The sequence below is a fragment of the Hoplias malabaricus genome, chromosome 2 (genome assembly GCF_029633855.1).
Source record: "Hoplias malabaricus isolate fHopMal1 chromosome 2, fHopMal1.hap1, whole genome shotgun sequence".
In the NCBI taxonomy this organism is placed as follows: Eukaryota; Metazoa; Chordata; class Actinopteri; order Characiformes; family Erythrinidae; genus Hoplias; species Hoplias malabaricus.
Genome location: NC_089801.1, coordinates 58,384,338 through 58,408,623, shown reverse-complemented (window position 1 = coordinate 58,408,623; position 24,286 = coordinate 58,384,338). Strand labels below are relative to the sequence as shown.

General features: G+C 37.8%; 1 protein-coding gene across 1 annotated transcript; it reads right to left on the bottom strand.

Moving 5' to 3' along the window:
* Positions 1-1,388: 1,388 nt before the first annotated feature.
* On the bottom strand, positions 1,389-8,210 carry LOC136677306 (polymeric immunoglobulin receptor-like). The gene is made up of 5 exons (XM_066654820.1): positions 8,171-8,210; positions 7,777-8,079; positions 7,345-7,668; positions 2,125-2,144; positions 1,389-1,709 (listed from the first exon to the last, which is right to left on the bottom strand). Exons 1-5 carry the CDS (start codon positions 8,208-8,210, stop codon positions 1,389-1,391), a joined length of 1,008 nt encoding a protein of 335 aa, XP_066510917.1.
* Positions 8,211-24,286: the final 16,076 nt, after the last annotated feature.

Below are 24,286 nucleotides of genomic sequence, written 5' to 3'. Positions count from 1 at the left end.
TCAGCCATATTATTAAAATTACCTCCTTGTTTCTATATTAATTTTGCATTTGATCAGGTTCAAACATATCACAGACACAGGTTTCAGGTTAAAAGAGAACAGGTTCCATTCTTTATTTAAACAGGTTAAGGTATATCTAACATTAACCTGGGTAAGTCTTGAAAGAGATACCAAAAGCATTCGTGAAGCTCTCATTTTTATACAATGTTCAGGAGTGATAAGAATATTACCCCACCTTTTTCACACACTCCATAGGCTCCCTGTTCTCCCAAATACATCACACCCCTTAATTATTATTTCCAAATTACATGAAAGGTTGCTGAATATTAATCTTTTAATATTAATAATTTGTTATGTCATTTACAATGGTTTTGTTATTTTCCAGCCACGTGTTAAAAAATAAAAGTTTCAGGCTTCAGGTCTCAAGCCTTGAGCTGGTCCTTTTTCACAGTTGCCCCGTATACTAATAAGGTAAACTGACTGTCTCAGGCCTCTACCTTGGATCCGGCAGGTGCTTTGATAATAAGTCTTTTATATAATAAGATAATTTAGATAATATGAAGTTTTGTAAGAGCCATTGTTCACATAAAAATTACATGTGAAAAGTTTATCAGAATTCTGCTGAACTACAATGGGCTTCTTCAGTGTCACTTTCTCAGGCCTCACAGAGCACACAGTCCAACTGTCTTAGAACTTCACAATTCCTTCATTATTAATTATAGTATTTCACATTAAACATCATTATTCTTTTAATTTATGTAATTCCATATTTAATAATTAAGTCAATGTTTTAGCCATTTAGACCGTCAAGTGTCTCACAGAGTGGACAGTGATTGGATACAAGGTTTAAAAACATATTCCATGTGATCAACCTTTTAGAAACTCATTAAACTCATTCACGTTTGTCATAAATGCTGAGACCCAGAACATAATGCAGCAAGAAATCACAAAATAGAACTTTATAGAAATCCTTTATCCATACTGAAATTCCAGTAAATTTATTAAATTGTATAATGCAAAGCCCATTTTTAAGAATTTAAAGAAGACAGATATATTCAAAATTATAAGTGATATAGTTCATAAAAATTATAATAACGTAGGGGGAAATGCATATTTACATTGCATGCTTCATTAAACCAGAGTTTTTTAGCTTTGTAATGTGTAAAGTCTCCAAGGAGTATTGTGAAATCCACACCATAGTGGACTAAATGAGTGTCTTAATTCAATTAGTTTCTTACTGTTCTTTTGAATAAAACCCATAAAAAATACAATTGATGCAAACATTTAAAGTGATTCATCAATTAATGGAGAGGTCTGTTATCAATTTAATGTAGTTTGTGTTGGGGTTTACTACCTGTGATGGACTGAATCTGATCTTGGTGTTGGAGTCAATTGGTGTTGATGTCTAGACTCTGGTAGATTGAATCTGATTGGTTAGTGTTTGGGTCTAAACTCTGGTAAACTGAATCTGATTGTTTGGTGTTGGGGTTTAGACTCCAGTAGACTGAATCTGATTGGTTGGTGTTGTAGACTGCATCTGATTGGTTGGTTTTGGGGTTCATACTCTGGTAGTGAGAATCTGGCTTGATGCTTCTTAGATTTGGGTTCTGATACACAGAATCTGATTGAGTGATTTTAAGTTGAGTATTCTGGTTAACTGGATTCATTCCAAAATTCATCTGGTTTCCAGGTGGATTATTAATTTCAATCTGAAATCAGAAAATAAAAATTAAACATTATTTGAATGTCATTACGCAAAGGCCATAGGTATATCCTGAGGGAATTGTTGAAAACTACCATTAATTTTATAAATGAATGAATGAATGAATAACATCATTTACACTTTCATTTGTTCCTGGTGGATTGCCAACAGAAGCTGAGTCTAGAGAAAGAGAGAAAGATCAGTCAGACTAATATTCTCCTCATTTATTCTCCACTAGAGGGAGTCTGTGTATAAACCAGGTGTGAGAAATTATGACAGAGGTGTTCTGAAATATGTCTCTCTTTATACGAAAGAATGAGTGTGGGTGTGTTTGTGTGTGGAGTACCGTGGGTTTTCTTGCATTTTAGTTTATAAATCAGATATGATTTTGTAATCAGCAGCAGGGTCACACAAACACATACTGTGATGATGACAGAGGACTCTGGAAATCAGAAATACCAGACCATCATTAACTTCTCAATCAACAACACAACCAGCAGTTTGTAGACACCTGCTTTCCTGCTAATTCATCTGAAATGAGACATATTCAATTTACATTCAGTTTTAGAATATCGCTATGGTGACCTGATTGCCGGAAACCACAAAGTCATTAGTGTTGTGGATGATTGTTACTGGATTAAAAACACTGCTGTAGTTCATCCCAATGATTTTGGGGTGGTGCTCCTTCACACCAGAGAACATACACTATATTGCCAAAAGTATTTGTTTGTCTGCCTTCACACACATATGAACTTGAGTGACATCCCGTTTGTAAACCACCCATGTAACGCATTTTTAATGAACTGGGGATGTTGTGAAATGCTACACAAATAAATAAACAAATAAACACCAAGTGGAACAAGAACATTGGCACTTCCCCATCTATGGCACATTGTATCATTATTAGTTTAAGAGTATCATATGCAGGAAACCGCTGTAGGTGAAGGACAATGCCCAAAACCAGTACTGAATGTCCTTGATCTTAGGACACTAAGGAAGCACAGCATTAAAAAGAGTGCCAGTTCTGTAAAGGAACACACTGTCGTTCCATCACTGTGAACTTCAGAAAAACACTGTCTGTCAACACAGTTTAATGCAAAGAAGAAACCGTAAAATCACACCCTTTACTATGGCAATTCTGTAAAGGAACACTCTGTTGTTCCATCACTGTGGACTTCGACTGAGAAAAAAAAAATTCCAGTAATACAAATTTGACATTCTTTTTAGAAATAATGCACACCACATTTTCTGGGCTAAAGAGGACAGGGACCAACTGAGTTATCAGTTTACAGTTCAATAGACAGCAGCCATGACATTATGGTGTCACATTAGTGAACATGGCATTCAGGACATGAACATCTTTAAAATCACCATTAATTCTGAATGTTTTATAATGGGTTGTGGATAAACAAAACATTGCCATCAGGATAACATCTTTTTCAAGGAAAGTATTGTTTTTTGTTTTTTTCATTACAGAAAGACTATTCCAATCCACATACGTCATGTATTAGCTAATGCTAGGTATTGCTCATGATGCTCATTTGAGGCTGCTCCAGAGCATAATGTTGTTTTGACAGTGCTTTTCTGTAAATGTATAAAAACTGAGGTTGTGTTGTTAATTATAAATTTCAGCAGAGTACAATAGCTAAATTCACTATTTACACATCTTCAATCCAAACAAATTGCTGACATATTACTCAAGAAAACATGAAGATGAGGGAGTTATGAATAATGAATAGGTTCTTACTGAGATGTTTTTCATCAGAGGTCCTAGCTGTTGTGGATGTCATTCGTGCTGTTACAAAAAGAAACACATTATATTAGAACTAGGTTTGACAAATACTGGATTCTAAATATTGTGACCAACCCTGTGCCTGTCTATTGATGCCTACAAGCTTCACCCACAGTGAGCTAATTTTAGTGTGTTTCATCTTATACTTATTCCCGTTAGGGGAATAACAACAATTGCCAATTCCAGGTGACAATTAGGAATGTAGCAGTAGAATCAGAAAAAAAAGTAATTTGAGATGGTAATATCACATTGTTGAGTCCCATTTAAACACAGCTTGGGAAATTCTTTCACCATGACGGCCCTAGTCCTGAGCCCTGATAAATGCAATGTAAATATCTGCCTTGTGCAGCCCTTTCAAAACGCATAGGAATGCTGTGTTATATATAAATGAAAATAGAATGGAATCAATTAAACCCTAGTTCAATGAAAATAATCTGAAGACAATATTTTATATAATGCAACTGGTAAAATGTATTTGTTTTTTTAAAAGTATGTCTATTGTGAATTTAATGCCAGCAACACATTACAAGAAATGATGAGTTAGAGTCGGAGTGAAAGAGGGAGTTAAGAAAAATGTCTGAGTTCTTACTGTGATGTGGTTTATTGGAGGTTGTAGCTGTTGTGGTTGTCGCTATTGTTGATGTGATCCTGTAGACTTTTGTTGTTGCTTTTTCTGAGCTTGAACGTGCTGGTGGTTTTTCTGTTTTGAAAATAACAATGAAAACCACTCTATATTAATATGGGATTTGGCAACTAATGGAGTCTAAATATTGTAACACATACACACACTGTCTGTTAATGCCCTAAAACAGTGATTCTCAAGCTGTAGTACGCGTACCACTACTGGTACGTGAAGCAGCAATTTGGATTTCATTATAAAAAGGGCAAAGCAAAAACAAGAAAAACAAGTCGGGACAAGTTCGAGAAATACTCTGAAGCCCAGAAGGACAAACTCCAGAGGCAAAAATAGAGAAAAACTAAGTGAGAATTATGTACACGTGAAGACAAAATAGAAGAAAACACTCTAAAACAAGGTTTAACACAGCACCAACGCTCCTTCACCTACTGCTACAAGCTCAGAGAGTCACTGTGACCTGCTCCCAGCACTGTGCTGTTTTCACCTGTAACTCATTAAAGCACATAACTGACATTACATTGACCTCTTCTCATTTTTTATTTCTTTCAAAACACTTATTGCCGATACATTTTATATGTTCTCATAAATGTATAATTGTGCTTGAAAGATTCAGTTTAGGCCTGGGTTTCCTCCCACGGTCCAAAAACACACGTTTGTAGGTGTATTGATGACTCAAGTGTCCGTAGGTATGAGTGAAGGTGTGTGTTTGAGTGTCGCACTGTGAAGGACTAGCGCCCCCTCCATGGCGTGTGCCTGCCTTGCACCCAGTGATTCTAGATAGGCTCTGGACCCACCGCGACCCTGAACTGGATAAGGGTTACAGACAATAAATGAATGAAGGGCCAATATTTGACACAGGTGATCTAAATTCAATAGGGAACTCACTGAAATTAATAGTTACAACCAAGCTCCACATCTTCAATCTAAACAAATTGCTCACATATTACTCAAGAAAACGTAAAGATGAGGGAGTTATGAATAATGAATAGGTTCTTACTGAGAGGTTTTTCATCAGAGGTCCTAGCTGTTGTGGTTGTCAATCGTGCTGTTACAAAGAAAAACACATTACATTAGAACTAGGTTTGCCAAATACTGGACTCTAAATATTTTGAACAACCCTGTGCCTGTCTATTGATGCCCTCTATGACCTTCACCCACAGTGAGCTAATTTTAGTATCATCATCATCATCATCATTATCATCATCTTCTTTTCTGCTTTTCCATTTCAGGGTCGCGGTGTAATTTTAGTGTGTTTCATCTTATACTTATTCCCATTAGGCGTGTGTTTTTTCTCTCCTGTTCTGTTGTACTCTTATAGGGCCCATATACTCTTATTTCTATTATAGGGCCATAACCTGGAGAGCGTGGTTTTGTTGCAGTACGGGGAATTCCAGCTATAAATGGGCCTAGACCACTGCATGATATCAAGTGTTGACTGTTATAGGTTGTTTCCCTTGTGCCTCCAGCCTCCCAGTGACCAGATCAAATGTCTGCTGTAACCTATTGATTAGACCTGAATAGGGCTGTCACAATAACCGTAATAAAAACCTATCTACAAAACCAAATTCAACTTCACCAGTTTGAGACCATTTTGGCTTTCAACCAAATGAAAAGGGAGAGCCAGCCAATATAGACGAAGAGAGTAAAAGTGTGAATTGGGGAAACGCGAATTTGAGATCTCATCTAGCTACCTGTCATCCAGCTATTGAAGCCTAGCTGCTTTCACCTGCAACAAGTCATAGAGCAGCCTCAAAAAAGAACAATTGCAGATTCCAGGTGAGTCCTTACTGTGATGTGGTTTATTGGAGATTGTAGCTGTTGTGGTTATCGCTATTGTTGATGTGATCCTGTAGACTTTTGCTGTTGTTTTTTCTGAGCTTGAACTTGCTGGTGGTTTTTCTGTTTTGAAAATAACAATGAAACCACTCTATATTAATACGGGATATGGCAACTAATGGATACTAAATATTGTAACACATATTGTAAAACAGTGATTCTCAAAGTGTAGAACATGTACCACTACTGGTACGTGAAGCAGCAATTTGGATTTCATTATAAAAAAGGGCAAAGCAAAAACAAGAAAAACAAGCTGAGACCAAGCCCGAGAAATACTCTGAAGCCCAGAAGGACAAACTCCAGAGGCAAAAATGGAGAAAAACTAAGTGAGAATTATGTACACGTGAAGACAAAATAGAAGAAAACACTCTAAAACTTCGATTCTTCGCATCATTACAGCCCTAAAACAAGGTTTAACACAGCGCCGCCCCACCTTCACCTACTGCTACAAGCTCAGAGAGACACTGTGAACGGCTCCCAGCGCCGCACTGTTTTCACCTGTAGCTCGTTAAAGCACATACTGACATTACATTGAGCTCTTCTCATTTTTTATTTCTTTCAAAACGCTTATTGCCCATAAATTTTATATGTTCTCATAAATGTATAATTGTGCTTGAAAGATTCAGTTTAGGCCTATAATTATTTGTATGCTCTCTATAATTTAGTCATTATTTTAGATAATTTTTGTATTAAGCATGCAAATATAAAGTAAATAAAAAGCAACAAAAACAATTCAAACAAGATTCAAGCAACAAAGAACCAGGGGGCACATGCTTCTGTGGTAAAAAAAAAGAGGTGGTGGGTGGTTGGAGGTTTTGGTTTGATAATGGGTGGTACTTGGCCTAAAATGTTTGAGAACCACAGCCCTAAAGGATGTTTGGCCAGGGTGAAGTATATTTTAGTTTCTTGAATCTCATTCTTATGATCGTTAGGTGTGTGTTTTGTTTTTATGTCCTGACTTTTTTTAATTACTGTTTTTATCTTCTTGTTTTTTACTCTTATTTTACTGTTCCACATGCAAAATTTTCTTTAGTATCACTAAAGTATCTATCCATATTTTATAGGGCCACAAATTGCAGACTGTGGATTGGCTGTAGTAAGGGGGCATTCCATCTATATAAGGGCTGAGATATGTAACTGAAAAATCACCAATGAAATATTTCAGAAGTTGAAACTCCCAGGTTCAGCATTTGAAATAGTGTCTTTGCTCTATCTTTATCAAAATATATTTTAAGATAAGAAAAGGTTTAAATAATTTGCACATCATAGCATTATTTTTTATTTACATATTGCTCAGTTTCCCAAACTTTTGAGGAATAGAGTTTCCATAATCCCACAACAGAGTTTAAATTAAAATCAACAAAGTTAGTGTCTCACCTCTGACCTGCAGTAGAATCTCAGTGTAGAATGAGCTATAGCTGACGGACTCTCCCCCAACCCCAACTGCACAGTAACGAACTCCTCTATCTTCTTCTCTCACTTCACTGATTCTCACACGGACAAATTTAGAGCTTTCATCTTCAGAGATGGAGAATCTGTTCCTCTGAGAGTCTATGGTACTGATTACTTCAGTAATATCTTCACCATCCTGTTTGTAGAAGGATTTGATGCTTGTTTTGAACTCCTCTGGAGATGAACAGTTGATGGTGAGAGTCTCTCCCAGAAAACCAGTCACAGCACTTGGACCCGAACAACACGGATCTGTCAATCATGAAAAAAAATACAATGTATTTATACAACACTTCTGGAGCTACTTAAAGTGAAATGTATGGCAATTACTGTATAAAAAGCATAAGATGTGTTTCGAACCTCTCTTCACTTTTAGTTCCACTTCATGATTCCACACTCCAGCTTCTCCACACTCATATGATCCAGAGTCCTGTAAACTCAGGTTTCTGAAGATCATTAAAAGACCTCCAGGAAAATTAAAAAGAGAAAGCCTGCCTTCATGGCTCCAGTTGTTCAGATAGTTTTGACTGATACACTTCCTTTGTGTTTCATCTTCTGTTGTCTCACAAAAATATTTAGTAAACACTCCGTTATGTTTGTATTTACAAAAAATCATGACACTACCTCCTGAGTAGCCAATCACATCAAAGCACCCCACTGGACCTGTTAATCAAAAAGAGATGTCTCAATCATGATCTATTTCCTCTGAAATCCTCCAAAGTCCTCCTTTTTAATATGCAAACAGAAAACTGACCTGAGATCAGGAAGAAGGTGAAGATGAGGAGGGTCTTCATCCTGAACTGAGCTCCAGCTTCACTGATGTTCACCCAAACTCCAGTCCACTGTCTTTAAGATTGTGTGAGTGTTGTTCTCCTCAGAGCTCAGTTCTACTTCTATTTTGAACGTCTCATCCGCTGTGTGTCTGTCTCTGTCTGTGCTCTGCTTTTGTTGTTTCCTTTCTCTTCAACCTTGCTCAGAATTTACAGCTCTTCCCTTCAGCATCACTTATCATAATTGAAGATTGACAGGATATTTTGAGATACACACACACACACACACACACACACACATACAGGACCATCATAAGGCAGGCATTATTTGGGTCATGGATCATTCTCTGTGTTGCAATGGTATGGGTGGATCAGACACAGCAGTGCTGCTGGAGTTCTTAAACATTTTTTTACAAACACACACACACACACACATATAACCCTTTCCCCATGTGCCCATGGAATTTTTGAGAGGAAATTTTCTTTTATTGCATCTGAACTAAATGAGATCATTTATAAATAAAATAAAAAAAAGTCTAATTGACAGGTACCAACTCAATACACACTTAGACACCACCACCACACCAGCGTCACTGCGGTGCAGAGAATAGTCTACCACCTAAATCATATGCTGTAGGGGTCCTGACCATTGAAGAACAGGTTAAAAGGGGACTAAAAAGTATGTGGGGACTACAGTCTGTGATTGTTAAACTATAAAACACACCTCTGTGATGGTGATGTTACGTTTGATTGGTTTATATTATATTAACTTTCATAACCATATGTTAATAAAACATATTTTATAAGAATTTTAATGTTAATGTTAATGTTTGTGGTCTGACCCTGTAATAACAAAACACACACACACACACACACACACATATATATATATATATATATATATATATATATATATATATATATATATATATATATGTATACTATGCTTTAAGATCGTCTCAGGTATGTGTGTGTGTGTGCTGTCACATCCTATATGTTTAATTTTAGTTGTGGTCAGGGATGTTAAATGCAGTAACTTGGCTGCAGTTTAAGAATACACACACACACACAAACAAACACAGACACACACACACACATATACACACACACACGCACACACACACACACATACACACACACACACATGCACAGAGAGAAAGATAATTTCTGTTCAAAATTTAATTTAAAAACATACACTTGTCATATTATATTCAATAATAATAAAGTGACATATTTCAAGCTGTTTTCTTGTTTTACTTTTGATCACTATGGTTTATAGCCCATAATCATAAATCATAACTACAGTTTTACAAATTATTTGAGCATTTCACATGGTCAAACAGAAAGATGCACAGTACAGAAATGACCAATGTATGTACATTTACACATTTAAAACACGATTGGTGCTCCTTTACCAGAATCTACTGCATCAGTGTGGCATGGCAGGCAGGCGATCAGCTTGTGGCGGTGCTGGGATGTTATTAAAGCCCAGGTTCAGCTGCTCTGTAATGCTGGATTGATACACCATTGATTCTTCACAGGTTCTCAGGTGTGGAGAGTACCCTCAGTGAAGTTCATTCATATCATGGTCTGCAGACAGCTTGGTAGTAGTTTTGGCTCTGCATCTCCATTAAACTTGACAGCAGATGGAACCATGAAATGCTCTAAGATCTCCTGGTAGACGGCTGCGTTGGTTTTGGACTTGACAGAACACAGTGGACAAGCACCAACAGATGACCTCGGACTATCTCAGATGGCAGAAATGTCACTCTGGACTTCAGGCACATTGGATTTTGCACCAATCCACTTTTCTTCCAGATTCTAGGACCTTGATTTCCACATGGAATGGAACATTTACTTTCATGTGAAAAGAGGACTTTGGACCACTGAGCAACAGGATGGTTCTTTTTCTCTCGAGCCCAGGTAAGATGTATCTGACCTTGTCTCCTGTTCTGGAGGGTCTTGATATCAGGCAGATGTAGCTCTTATCCTGCATACAGCTGTGTATGGTGACTCTTGCAGAGACACCAGCCTCAGTCCACTCTTTCTGAAACTCCGTTCTGGTTTTCTTGGCAATCCTTGTTGTGATCAATCCCTGCACATTTCCTACCACATTTTTTTTCCTTTCCAGTCAACTTTTCATTAATGTGCTTGGATACAGCACTCTAAACATATTCAGACTTTTCAAACATTGGAAAGATTACGCTCCATGAGGAGAGTTTTGATTGTCAAGTCCATTCCATGATTAGGGTTGATATATATACGTTGTGTGGGCGGCACGGTGGTGCAGCAGGTAGTGTCGTAGTCACACAGCTCCAGGGATCTGGAGGTTGTGGGAGGCTGTCTGTGAGGAGTTGGTGTGTTCTCCCCGTGTCCGTGTGGGTTTCCTCCGGGTGCTCCGGTTTCCTCCCACAGTCCAAAAACACACGTTGGTAGGTGGATTGGCGACTCAAAAGTGTCCGTAGGTGTGAGTGAATGTGTGTGTGTGTCTGTGTTGCCCTGTGAAGAACTGGTGCCCAATGGCGTGTATTCCTGCCTTGCACCCAATGATTCCAGGTAGGCTCTGGACCCCCGCGACCCTGAATTGGATAAGCGGTTACAGATAATGAATGAATGAATGAATATATATGTTGTTAGTTTAAAGGCACAAAATAATGCTAGTCAACCTGCTTGGACAACCCCTGCCAGGAGGGGAGTTGTCCAAGTCTCAGTCTTGAGTTCATGTTGTTACTAGTTGTATGAGATTAGAGTCCTTTTCTTAAGCTTCATCAGGGATTTAGCCTTGGCTTCTCTAATGAGAAGCATTTTAAATTGTTTATTATAAACGTAAGACACCCCACACATAATGCTGTTCAAAGTCCCCACACTACACCATCTGCCCTGAATGAAGCACCACACCCTTTCACTTTGACCCTCAAAATCTCAAAAGTGTTTTTTGAAAACTGCTACAGTACAGGATCATCAGGGAGGATCCGCATTTACAATCACCCTGAAATTGAGAGACATATTGCAACTGTCAGGAGGACCAAACAGGCCTCAATATCAGTGTATTTTCCTGTAGCGTAGGCAAGGCATTATACATCTCTTCAAAACAAAAACAAAAATTAACAAAACAACAGAAAACTAAAATCACAAAAAGACAGATCAGAGTTCTGTCCTCTGCTCAGCTCTTTCTGTTCTGTGTCCATACTGTCCACTCTGCCACCCCACCTCCAACCCTAACCCTAGCACCATTCATTCACATTCAGTGCCACATTTCATTTATTTGCTACCTTTCATTTATTCACCATTTATTCTTTATCTTACTTTTCTCCATCTGCCAACAAACAGAAATAAAAGTGAAAAATAGTTATTCATGAAGTCCTTGGTATTTTTCCACAGTGTGTATTTACATTAAAGTATGTTCTCATGCAGGTGTGTGGTGGAGAGAGAAATGTTGAAACGCTAAGCTAACTATTAATTTATAATGTAATTAAAATCCTGGAAGTTTAAACTGTCAACATTTCCACTCTCTTTAGAATAAGATACATATACTGTGACTACGGAGATTATGACTTAACATTGTAATCTTATTATTGTCTATTTGTACAAATAAAGTCAAATAAACAGTTAAATTGTCTTAGTTCCCAATGTCCGCGTGGGTTTCCCCCGGGTGCTCCAGTTTCCTCGCACACTCCAAAAACACACGTTGGTAGGTGGACTGGTGACTCAAACGTGTCCGTAGGTGTGAGTGAATTTGTGAGTGTGTGTCACCCTATGAAGGACTGGCGCCCCCTCCAGGGTGTGTTCCGGCTTGCGCCCAGTGATTCCACCACAACACTGAGCTGGATAAGGGCTACAGACAATGAATGAATCAATTAATATACTTTACAGAAAACATCACAGTAAATCACAGTATAAAATCAGAACAGATAAATCTATTAATTAAAGAAAAAAAATGCCATTATACAGGGCTGGTTACAATACAATAATGTTTCACCACTAGAGGCCAGCATTACATCATAAATCAACATAAACCATTACATTTTACTCATATGTAGGATGTTTAGACTAATTTTTACAAAATCCTCAGAAAGTGTACTTTATTTTATTGTAATAATAATAATTGTTATTAAAGTTTATTGTAACATTACATATAATAACATTATATATACCCCTGTGGCCATTTTGTAGATATTAAGAATAAGGTTCCCCGGGTTCCTGTGTGGGTCATGAAGGAGTAGGCAGCAAGTGTGAAGTGTGTGCGACCAAACTTGTAACTTATGTGACCAAATTTAATATCTTTATCATATGATTGATGTAATTTACACACTTTACAGTGTTATACGACCTTGAACAGCTAATGGCTACCTCCAAACAAAAACAAACTTCTTTTATGACCACACGAAACACCATTGCTAGTAAGCTAGCTACCATGGCCTCTGACGCTAGCCCTTCCAAAAGCGACGGATTAACCATGACTCAGCGAGAAATTTTAAAAGAAGACATCTCTACCCTCATTCCAGAGTCACTGGTGCCGTTACAAACTAAAGTGAATGCTTTGACAGAAACGGTGGACTCTGTGCAACAACGACTGACTGCGTCAGAATCACTTGCAGGTGATAATTTTGAGAAAATACGTGCAACCGAATCTGCTGTTGAAGCTCTGAAAGCCCAAAATGCGGCACTCTTGGACCGTATCAAAGATTTAGAATGTAGGATTATAAATGTCCCAGGAGGCAGTGAGGGTGTTGAGAATGCTGTGAACTTCGTGTCGAACGTGTTTATGGAGATCACCGGCGGCGATGCACTGTTTGGCCCTTCTCCAGTGCTGGAGCGAGCGCGCAGAGTGGACACGAAACCCGGCGATGCTAATCACCCCCCGCGTCCTTTTGTGGTGTGCTTCCAAAGGCACCAGGAGAAGGAGCGATTACTGCAATGGACAAGGCAGCACACAGTCACCTATCAGGGCGTCACACTGAGAATGCTGTTAAACAAGCATTTTATAAGAAGGATATATAAAGGATATTTATATATATATATATATATATTCTGCTTGCGTTATCCAGCTGTCCTACGAGTCTTCCACAAGGGAAAGACCTTTAATTTCAACACACCGGAGGAGGCACGGGCTTACTATGATCAACAGGTGGTTGGCGAAGAAGACTGATATAACCCTGGTGAGTTCGTGCACGCTTGATGGAAGAAAACCGCTTTACTGCTTAGAGGACGTTTTAACATGACTGTAAATCGAAACTTTCGTAAACGTCTACTTTGGTCAGTCTACTTGGTTATGAGGACCACAGGTATTTAACGGATCATTTTTCCTTTTTTATTTATTTATTTATTTATTTTGGAGACAATGGACAGTTATAACTTACCTGTTGGATGTTTCTCTGCTGATGTTAGATGGTGGTCGGATTTTTTTCCTGATCCCTTTTGTTTATTCACTGAACGCGACTGAAGGACCGTTAGCAGCGTACTTTTCACTTTACATTTTATTAGGGAAATGGTTTCAACTAATACAAGTCATCACTGTTAAAAGGTCGTAGGCTCTTCATAGTTTAGAAGGAGAGGGTGTATCGGAAGGTTCAGGAGTTAGAAGAGAGCCTGCAGTTCTGCCCATGTTCTAGTGGCAGGCATAGGACATGTTCTGTTTGGGGTTATTGGGGTTAAAGGGAGACCTGTACCTATGAAAATCCATCCATCCATCCATTATCTGTAACCGCTTATCCAATTTAGGGTTGCGGGGGGTCCAGAGCCTACCTGGAATCATCGGGCGCAAGGCAGGAATACACCCTGGAGGGAGCGCCAGTCCTTCACAGGGCAACCTATGAAAATGTTATTGTTTTTTTTTCCTATTGAACGGAGATTTTATACTGCCTTTTTTATATTATTTGGTATGTTTTTGTTTGCTATTGACAGACGCTTTGGGGTGCACAACCTGTTTTTTTCATTTCTAACCATGTCACATAACGTAAATGATGTCAGGGCGGATATAGGTGTAACGCCAACACGTTTCATTACCTGGAATGTGAAGGGAATGAATGGGCTTAATAAGAGAGCAAAGATTTTTTCACATTTAAAGAGGCTAAACGCAGAAATAATATTTTTATAAGAAACACATTTGAAAATAGCAGATCATATCAGGCTCAGGAAGAACTGGATTGGACAGAGTTTTCATTCTAACTTCAATAATAAGGCACGGGGTGCGGCCATCCTGATCCATAAAAAAAAAAGTTTACACCATCTCAGACCCCCAGGGGCGATTTGTGATAGTATCTGGGTTGCTATTCAGCACTCCAATACTATAAATAAAATACTAGCAAGTGTTTATGCCCCAAATTGTGATGATGTTAACTTTATACATGAACTCACTTTTTCCAAACTTAAACAGATATAGTGTTATTTTATCTGGTGACTATAACACGGTTATGGACCCAGATATGGACCGCTCCAGCCCTAGAGTGAGCCCTGGCATGCTCTAAAATGTCTCTTGCTCTTGGTGAGTTTGCTGACAAAGCAGGCTGGGTTGACCCTTGGAGGTTCTTTAATCCTCACAAAAAGGAATTTTCTTACTTTTCACACGTTCATCACACACATAGTCGGATTGATTTTGTTCTCATTGATAAGACACTTCTCCCTTTTACAAAGAAAACTGAATATACCTGAATTGTCGAATCTGATCATGCACCAGTTTCCCTGGATATTTCATTCTCTCAAAATGTCACACAGCCAAGAGTCTGGAGATTGGACACATCCCTACTATCAGACAGTCACTTTTGTGAATTCATTGGTAAAGCAATAGATGAGTTCATATACTTTAACAGGTCTGACTCCATATCCCCATCTACATTATGGGAAAAACTTAGTCGTTATAAGAGGGAAGATTATTTATTATTCTATTTCACGCAGCAAGGAGAGAAAACAACAACAAAAAAAGAACTCCTGGAATCAATAAGACACATTGATCAACACTATTCTACCACCCCAACACCTGATTTATATAAAGAAAGGGTTGCACTGATAACCTAATATGACCTATTGTCAACAGAAAGAACAGAAAAACGCCAGCTTTGGTTAAAAGGACAATATTATGAACATGGAGATAAAGCAGGTCGTCTTCTGGCTTACCAGCTTAAATGTAAATCTGCATCTCGCTTAATACCTCAGATACGTAATACATCGCAATCCTTGACCGTGGACCCAATAGAGATAAACAATACTTTTAGAGATTTCTATTCCAAACTATGTACATCTTCTTCCCCACAAGATAAATCAAATATGATGGCTTTCTTAAACAACATTGATGTCCCACAAGTAGATACAGAGGCCAAAGACAGCCTTGAAGAAACCATTAAGTTACAGGAGATTGTTGATTCCATTCATAAAATGTGTGAGCGCTGCAATTCTGCTCCAGCAAATATGACCCATATGTTTTGGAATTGCCCTAAGTTAACTGAATTTTGGTCATCCATCTGTAAAACACTAAATGATGCACTTAACACCAAAGTCAAACCATCTGCAGATATGGCCATCTTTGGAGTGTTGACTGATGAGCACTATGGCCTATGGAGCCCTGAGATATATATTTGATTTTGATTTTGCCTAATTATTGACATACTTGAATATGTTTTGAATAAAAATATACTTAAAAAAAAAAGAATAAGGTTCCCCATTAATTTGTACTTCATGTCACCGCCCCATCGTAGAGTCTTGTAAAACCTCATGGCATGTCAAGTACTTTCGAACTGAAACTGTAAGGTACTTCTACCCTTTATATACATTTCTGTAAAATGACGAATAAACGTCAACATTTTCATTTGAGAAATGTTTAATTAAAAGTTTTAACCATACCATACACAACAATAAAATTATGACCAACTCTTTGTTGCTACACTCTACATTCTGAGTTCCACTGACCACACAGGAGCACTTAGTAGTTTTATAATTACAGACTACTGTCGACAATGTTTCTCAATGCTGCAGTGACACTGCCATGGTGGTGGTGTGTTAGAGTGTGTTGTGCTGGTATGAGTGGATCAGACACAGCAGTGCTGCTGGACATCTGCAAGCACGCAATTCAGCACAGTACTGAACCCTGTATAACACGAGTTAAGAAAGCTTTACTGTGCCATGTGTACTGTAATTTGAAAAAAGAGAAGGACCGTAGATGTCTGTGAATAAGTGATCTACATGTTTTGTCAATTATGGAGGGAGATTCTGAAGTAAACCTGACAGGGGTGTCCAGAATATTTTCAGCATCCATTCCACCAACACAGGGTTTCAGAGATGCAGTCCTGGCTGAGATTATGTTATACTTTGGTGTATTTAATAGAATGTGACCAGCCAAAGTTGTTGGATTTGAGATTTAGCCTCTGGGTGTTGGCCCCTGCTGTTGTTCTAGTTTGCAGGTGGAACATTTTCCACATTATTAGCCTGAAATATAAAACATACAGCACCGGCTATTACATAAATTCAGCATTAAACTAAACATTAGAGTATATCCAAATATATATTAAAGTCTTCATCAAAATTCAACATGTTTGGAAAAAGTATCCTGTACTCAGTGAAGAAAAATTTAAAACATACCTTTACAGAGGAGCCTATGGATAAAGGAGAAACAAATTAAAAATGTTTTAGAACAAAAGGACATAAGCAGTAAATACCTTTAGTTGCAGAAGGTTTTGACATTACTTTCCTTCACTTAAAAAAGGATCATTAATATTATTTTAATACATAATATTTAATCTAGCAAGCTGTTTTCTATTATAGCAGCAGCAAAAGATGGTTAGTTCAGATTTGTTTCGTAAATGAAAGAGTTAAAAATGCCCCACCCCCACCCCTTTAGCTACATTGCTGGGCATTTGACACCTTAACTTTATGGAACTTCGGCTATATATATATATGATTTACCGTGAGGCTTCTTGTATCTTAGTTTGATAAGGAGCAGAATTGATCCTCCAATCACCAACACAGACACAAAAACCCAGACGATGACCTTAACAGAGCCTGGAGACACACCTGGAAAAAAAAAAGTGCATACAAGCCCAAGAAAAAAATTAAGGACAGTTTCCAGTGTCTTACCTGAGCAGGTTTTATTTCCAGCTTCTCTCCAGAAACCGGGTAAACACTCACACTTGTACGAGCCCAGAGTGTTCACACACTTTATGTTGTTGGAACAAGACTCTTTATTGTCACACTCATTCATGTCTGAAAAATGGATGGTAAAAGATTGAGAGAGGCATTTTAAGATAAGAGATAAGGCACAAGATAAGACTTTTGATGAGATTATCAGGTCCCTGTACCTCTCCAGTCACATTAACAGCAGGGCACACAGTGTGCTGAGAGAATATACTTCTGGAATATGTGATACTCTACTAGGATAAGAATATTACTGTTAACTTTTTGAGTTTTGCAATTATTAAAGGCTTGTACCACAGTCAGGCAAAGTGTACTATGTGAGCATTGTGTATTTACTTCATTTTGTATTTGGGCAACAAACCTGCTTAAGGTGTTTTTTAGATTCTAGCCTTTTCTGAGTTTTTCTGAGTAAGCAGCAAAACACTTTTGTAAGTCACACTGGATATGAGCATCTGCTAAAAACCCTAAATGTAAATGTTCATCGTTAAGGGTCTCACTCCAACCTTTACACTGGCCACTAGTGCCCGTAAATTTATGGACTTGGACTCGTATCCTTCCGCACAGGTGCAGTAGTAGCTGCCGATTGTGTTGTGACAGATGGAATATTCTCCACACAGACCTTTCTCCTCACATTCATCCTCATGTGAATGAAATTAAAGACTGTGCAGGCAAATGGTGAAACAATTCAAGAGTAAAAATCTTCAGCGTAAAATTCAAGAACTTGGGTTTTTTTATATATATATTTATTTTAATTAAAATATTAAGTTAATATAAATATAAACAGGATACAAGCTTGTTTATGATGGACTGAGATGAAGTGGAAAAGTGTCCTGTGGACTGACAAATGGAAATATGAATTCTTTTAGGGAAATTAAGGATGTTGTGTCCTCTGGGCTAAAGAAGAGAGGAAGCATTCAGCTTGTTATAAGTAAACAGTTCAAATGCCAGCGAGGGGGTGCAGTAGTGCACATCTGTGAAGGCACTGTTAATGCTCAATGATATATAAATGGTTTCTGCATGCTGCCATCCAGACAACCTCTGTGTAGTTTGTTTTTGTAGTGCAGTGGTTCCCATGTTTGCCAAGAAATGTTGTGTTTAACTGTGTTCACATTATTGCATTTTTTTATTTACCTTTTTCATATCATCATAATTTTTTGGGATATGGGTTTTATATCAGCATCCAAGTGGTTGGAATCACAAATAATAAAACTAAAAAATTAGATGACCTCCTTGTTTCAAAAGTCATTATCAACTTTCTCAGCTGCACTGACCACACTGGAACACTTTGTACTTTTATAATTACGGATTGTAGTCCATATTTTGCTCTGCATAACTTTTAGTCCCATTTTACCCTGTTCTTCAATGGTCAGCCCGCCCACAGAGCAGGTGTGATGTAGTGGTGTGTCATTATCAGCGCTGCAGTGTAGTGGAGGATGGATCCAGATCAAGAAATGAAAAAACACTAGGATACAAACTTTCACTTTCTTCCATCAAGACCTCACATTTCACAGAATGTGTGTGTTCTAGCAGCCACGCACACACCTAGTGTGGAATGTTTAATGACTATTAAACCCCCTTCTTCAGTGACCCTGAGAGGCTCAGAGGAGGATCCAGACCAAACACTAAATGGTACTCCCAATTTTATGAACCCTTTAAGCCTAAAAGATCAATCAGAGCCTTCAAGACTGGATTAAAGAACTCACCCGAGAAGGGAGAGAAACCTGGAAACCCAGTGTTTCATTACCCTCCAGCGTCGGACTGTCGAACGCTTATCTTATCACAAAATCGGCAGATGGCTCCAGGACTGCGCTAATGGTGACCTGGAGTTCAAACCAGACAAACGGCATGGACCAACAGTGCCCCCAAGGGGACATTTGCGAAAGCATATGCCACCCTAATCATTTTTCTCTCTCTCCCTCTAAAAGAGAATTATCTCGGATTCCGAGTGATGTGAATTAATGTTTTAATCACGAAGAAAGATTCCTGTATCAATTTAGAAGAATGTTAATTAATCTCTAATACCTAGAATAGTTGGTAATATACTCCAGTATACTCCACAGGTTATATTCAAGTATATACAATTGATTCTAGGATGTTCCATTTTTGCCAAACCATAAGTGATTTTTATTTCTCTGGAACTTGAGATGGTCACGTGTACTCCCCAAACCCAGGAACCAATCAGAGAACAGCGACCTCCTATGAAAAAGGTGTTTGCTCAGTTCTGTTTCATCTCTTCTTTTTCTACACTTCTACACATTTCTTCTTTTTACGCTCTTCCTTTTCTGAAGCTGACGGACCCAACTTTCAAGAAGACTCTTAAAAGATAGATCTTCATGCGAACTAACAGGGGACACCTTGTGTCAGTTAGCATTGCAATACAGAAGTTAAAGCAGTAAAAGGCTGATTAGCTCTGTCAGTAACTTTCAACTTATCTTTTATTTTGTGTTCGTTGTTTTTGTAGCCCAATCAAAGTTTAATTTTATGACTGATAAAAGCAGGTGAAACTTATTTTGGCCAGAATAAGATACCACCTCTGTGATTAGTTGATAGCTGATATGTTAGCGTTATACTCTGACTTCTGAGGGCGTAGCTTCTGAGGATTGGAGGAAACAGCGAGCTTCCTTTTCGACGTCCCCCCTCACTCTGGGGACGATCCAGCCAGGCCAGCAATACTTTATGAAGGGAATTCCCCGACTGATGTCACACCGTCTAAGGACACCGAAAGTGGCTGACTCATCCTGGAGGGAATCTCCTCCCTAGCAAGCCTACCTTCAGCCATGACACGGGGAGGACAGGAAGCCAAGAACTGGAGAACGGAGATTAAATCTGCTGGACCCATCGACTTGGTTATAACAGCGACAAGAGTAAGCAAGCATAAATTCCTCATTTTCAGAAGCCGACGCATAATTAAGTTTCTTAATAAATTTACACATTAATTAAATCTCATTTAGCAACACATTATTCACAGCCAATTATTAAAATCGGAATGGTTTCACCTGCATTGATTCCGTGAGATTTTGATAATTATGCTATGTTTATCAACTTATTATCATTCCTCTTAATAAAGTATTTCTTTTATTGGAAATAATACGGTGTGTGGAGTCTATTCCTAAGAGTCTGAAAATCCTGAAAACTCACCCCTAGCGTGACACATCAGTGCTGCTGGAGTGCTGCTAGTTCTTCATCAGTGGGAACAAGACACTGAATAGGCTGAATAGTAGGTAGAACGATTGGTAGAATATTAAAAACTTGCAGCACTGCTGTGTCTGATCCACTGATATCAGCAAAGAGCGGCAGATGAACTACAGTCTGGACAATGGTAATTTTAATATTACTGCTAACTGGTTACACATATAAACATGTATTACCTTGACACTTATTTCCAAGTATCAGAAACCCAATATCACATGACTTTTACAGAGAGCGTTTCCCAGACAAGAGCTAAACAGGAAAAAATGAAAATAATAGTAAAAAATAATATATTACATACACTGTACAAATACACTGTAATTTAATTGATGTGTTTAGGATATATAACTCATTCCTGCAGAATGTTGCAGTAAAGTGTTTGTTTTTCCTTCGTTTGTTTGCTGTGACAGTCTAAATATTAAATATTCACTACTTGCCATGGACCAGCATGCAAATATTGTTGTATATGTTTACTGAAACTTGAACTTAAAGGAACACAAACTAAAATTTGGGAGTGGGTAGTTTCCTGCCATCCTCCAAATGTTACATAGTTTCTAGAGTATTGAGACCAGAGTAGCAATGACAGAAGCTCTGTTTTCTCTATTACAGGTCAGTGAATCATCACAGCGATTTTGAAGCTGTAATTTTAAGTTAAACATGGGGAGGGGGTAATGTCTTACTTTCCTCTAAAAGTTACATAGTGCAGTTTCTGGAGTGCTGGGTCCAGAGTAGCAATGACAGAGGCTCTGTTCTTCCTATTAGATGTCAGCGAAGAACCACAGAGATTTTGAAGCTGTAATTTTATGTAGAAGCTATTACATTGTGTTCCTTTAATGTAGCAGTAAATTATTCCTCTAGATATGAAACAGACTCCATTCTCCAAACAGAAACTCGGCTCCAGCCCAAACATAAAAACCCTGTCAGAGCATGTTATCAGAGCAGTTCATATCTATGTATCAGCCAAATCATTCAAACCACCTCCTTCTTTCTAGTGGTTTGTTGCGCTGATTTGAGTGGATCAGACACAGCAGTGCAGCTGGAGTTTTTAAAGCCCTCAGTGTCACTGCTGGACGTGCCAGTTCACACTCCATTGAGGTTGGGAAGATGAAGAGTAAATACTTCCTCTGAGAAGTGTAATCACAATTACCAATTGTTTTCTAGCACTGAACTTGTGATGGGGGAGAGTGAGGGCCACACAGAGGGAGGTCAGTGGGTTCTCAAGGACTTGTGGCCTCAGATTTAAACTCTGATTCAAGTCAGGATTATGATTTTCCTACACTTCTAAACAAATACATTCAGCTTGCTACACTGTAAGCCCGGATAAGTTGAGTTTACTTAAAAAATTTGAGGAAACCGGTTGCCTTAAAAAGTTAAGTAATGTGCAATGAAAACTTGAGTCAGTTTAACTTAAAATGTCAAGTTGTTACACCTAAAGGTTAAGTTGATTTAACTTTTTTGTTTTTGTTATACCAATTCCTTTACCTAGTGATTCTACTTAATATCTTAAGTTGAAATAAATTAAATTGATTTCTACTTAATTTTCTTTTTAATCCTATTTAACTTCATTATTGATTAGAAATATAAATGGAAATATAAGACAGACCAATACAGTTCTTTTTGTGCTTTATTATTTCCTTGAAATATAACATCAACAAAGGGACATAATGCACTACCCTGAAAATTTGCTCGCATAACTGAAATCTTCTTAAGCAATTCCACATAGAATTAGCATTGAATAAATCACAATCAGGCTTAGTTGCTCAAATGGTATACAAAGTTGTACTCACAAATATAAAAAAATAGAGAAAACGACCTTTGAGAAAATGAGCTAAATCTTAAATCTGAGCTAAAGCTGTCCTGACATAGATAATGTGGCCATTGGGAAAGAAAACAGACAGAGAATATGACTTCTCTAAACTTATGCTTCCTAATGACAAAATTCTAATAAAATTACAGCCAAACAGGTGCGCACACAAATTTTAGGCCATATTGTGTACACTGCAAACAGTGCACAAGAGCAAAAATATAAATAACAAATTTTGTACATGGAACAGTAACCTTCCTGAATTCAGTTAGCAAGCTGATTTCTTAAAGTTTGAATTTTGGGTGGCAGTTCACGACTACCCAGGTTGAGCATTACCTGCTGAATAAAGCAGAAAGTTTTTTTCATGCCCTTAGGGTAGTCCAGGTGAAGAGCATAGATGAGACCAAACAGAAGACAGGTGGCCTGGGGTAAATTGGCCGGGTCATCCATCACCACAGTGCCTTCCAAGATGATCCCCACTTTGGATGGGTTTACTTGAGGGTGTTCCTGATCAACACAGAGGAGTCCCACTGAAGTTTGGCTGTATGAGTCCTTGTCAGTTACATCCTAACAGAAAAAATTAAATTAACAAACAAAACAATCAAGTTAATTGATGTGTTGTCCACCAAATACCAGAGTTGCTTTGAATTGCCATATAGAAACTGGAAACTGCCATATACATCTGGAAACCATGTAATTCTGTCCAATAATGGTTTGAAGAATTTCAGACCTGTATATTTACTATTCTGGTGTATATGTGTCCTGTGTTTTAACACAGATTTACCCCTCCTCAGCATAAACTAGTGCAGAATCCGATTTAGATTTAGTTTATATCAATCTGTATCTTTGATACACTTCAGAAGAATTGTTTACATGATTTTACCAATTAGCCCATATGTAGTCAAATAACTCATCAAAAAAGTTGTGATTAAAATCCAGATATATCTTTAATTTAAATTGCAGGTGTAAGACTAACATTACTAATAAACTCTGGAAATTTACTGTCACAAAAACATGTTTAACAAGTACATGCTGAAACCACCTCACTCAATCGGCATACAGAACACAAAATAAACATTTATTTGTAGCTAACATGGGGCAGCCATTTCAGGCAGCTGGTATTACGTCTTTCCTTACCAAAATGTATTACATAATTTTAAAAGAAACAAAAATATTAATATAAAAAAAAAGAAAAAAGAATGATTGCATCACAAACTGCATAACGACATTTTACACAATGACCCTGTGCTCCAGCCTCCCACAGTCTGAATGTGGAACAGTAGCAGCAAATGAGAATATAACCCATTTTTTTTTAGCTTAAATGTATAAAGTTTTCTTTTTTTTTTTAAACTACACATGTGTTTGATAATGAAGTGTACATAATTTGTGGATGTTTTTTTTTTTGGACAATGCCCTTCCATTAAAGTAATTCTGAAGACGATTTTGAAGTGTAACAGTCAAAACTATACGATTAATGGTGTGTATATAAACAACTGAAAAAAAATCAATAATAGAGATGGTCCAAAAACCATTGGTTGGGCAACCAAATTAAATATTTAGTAAAAAACTAATATTTTATAAAATAATAAAATAAAATTCAACAGAAAAAAATGAACATTTACAACAAATTCAATTACTTACAAAGGATGTCTTGAAGAAGGTAGAGGGATCATCCCCCAAGATGATTGGCAAGCCCCGAAGACAAAGGCATCTGATGTCTGCAGGCTCAGTGGTCTGCAAAATGCAGAACACAGCAAATGTTAGTTAAAGAAGCGTATGAGTATTTATCTAAAAAGAGTCAGAAGAGATGCCATGAAAGCAAAAGACACGGGGAGATGACAAGAGAAGAGATTAAAGAGAACATGCAGGGAAGTAGGAGAAATAAGATTAAATGGAGACTCCAAAGTGTCCGTAGGTGTGAATGTGTGTGTGTGTGTGTGTGTGTTGCCCTGTGAAGGACTGGCGCCCCCTCCAGGGTGTATTC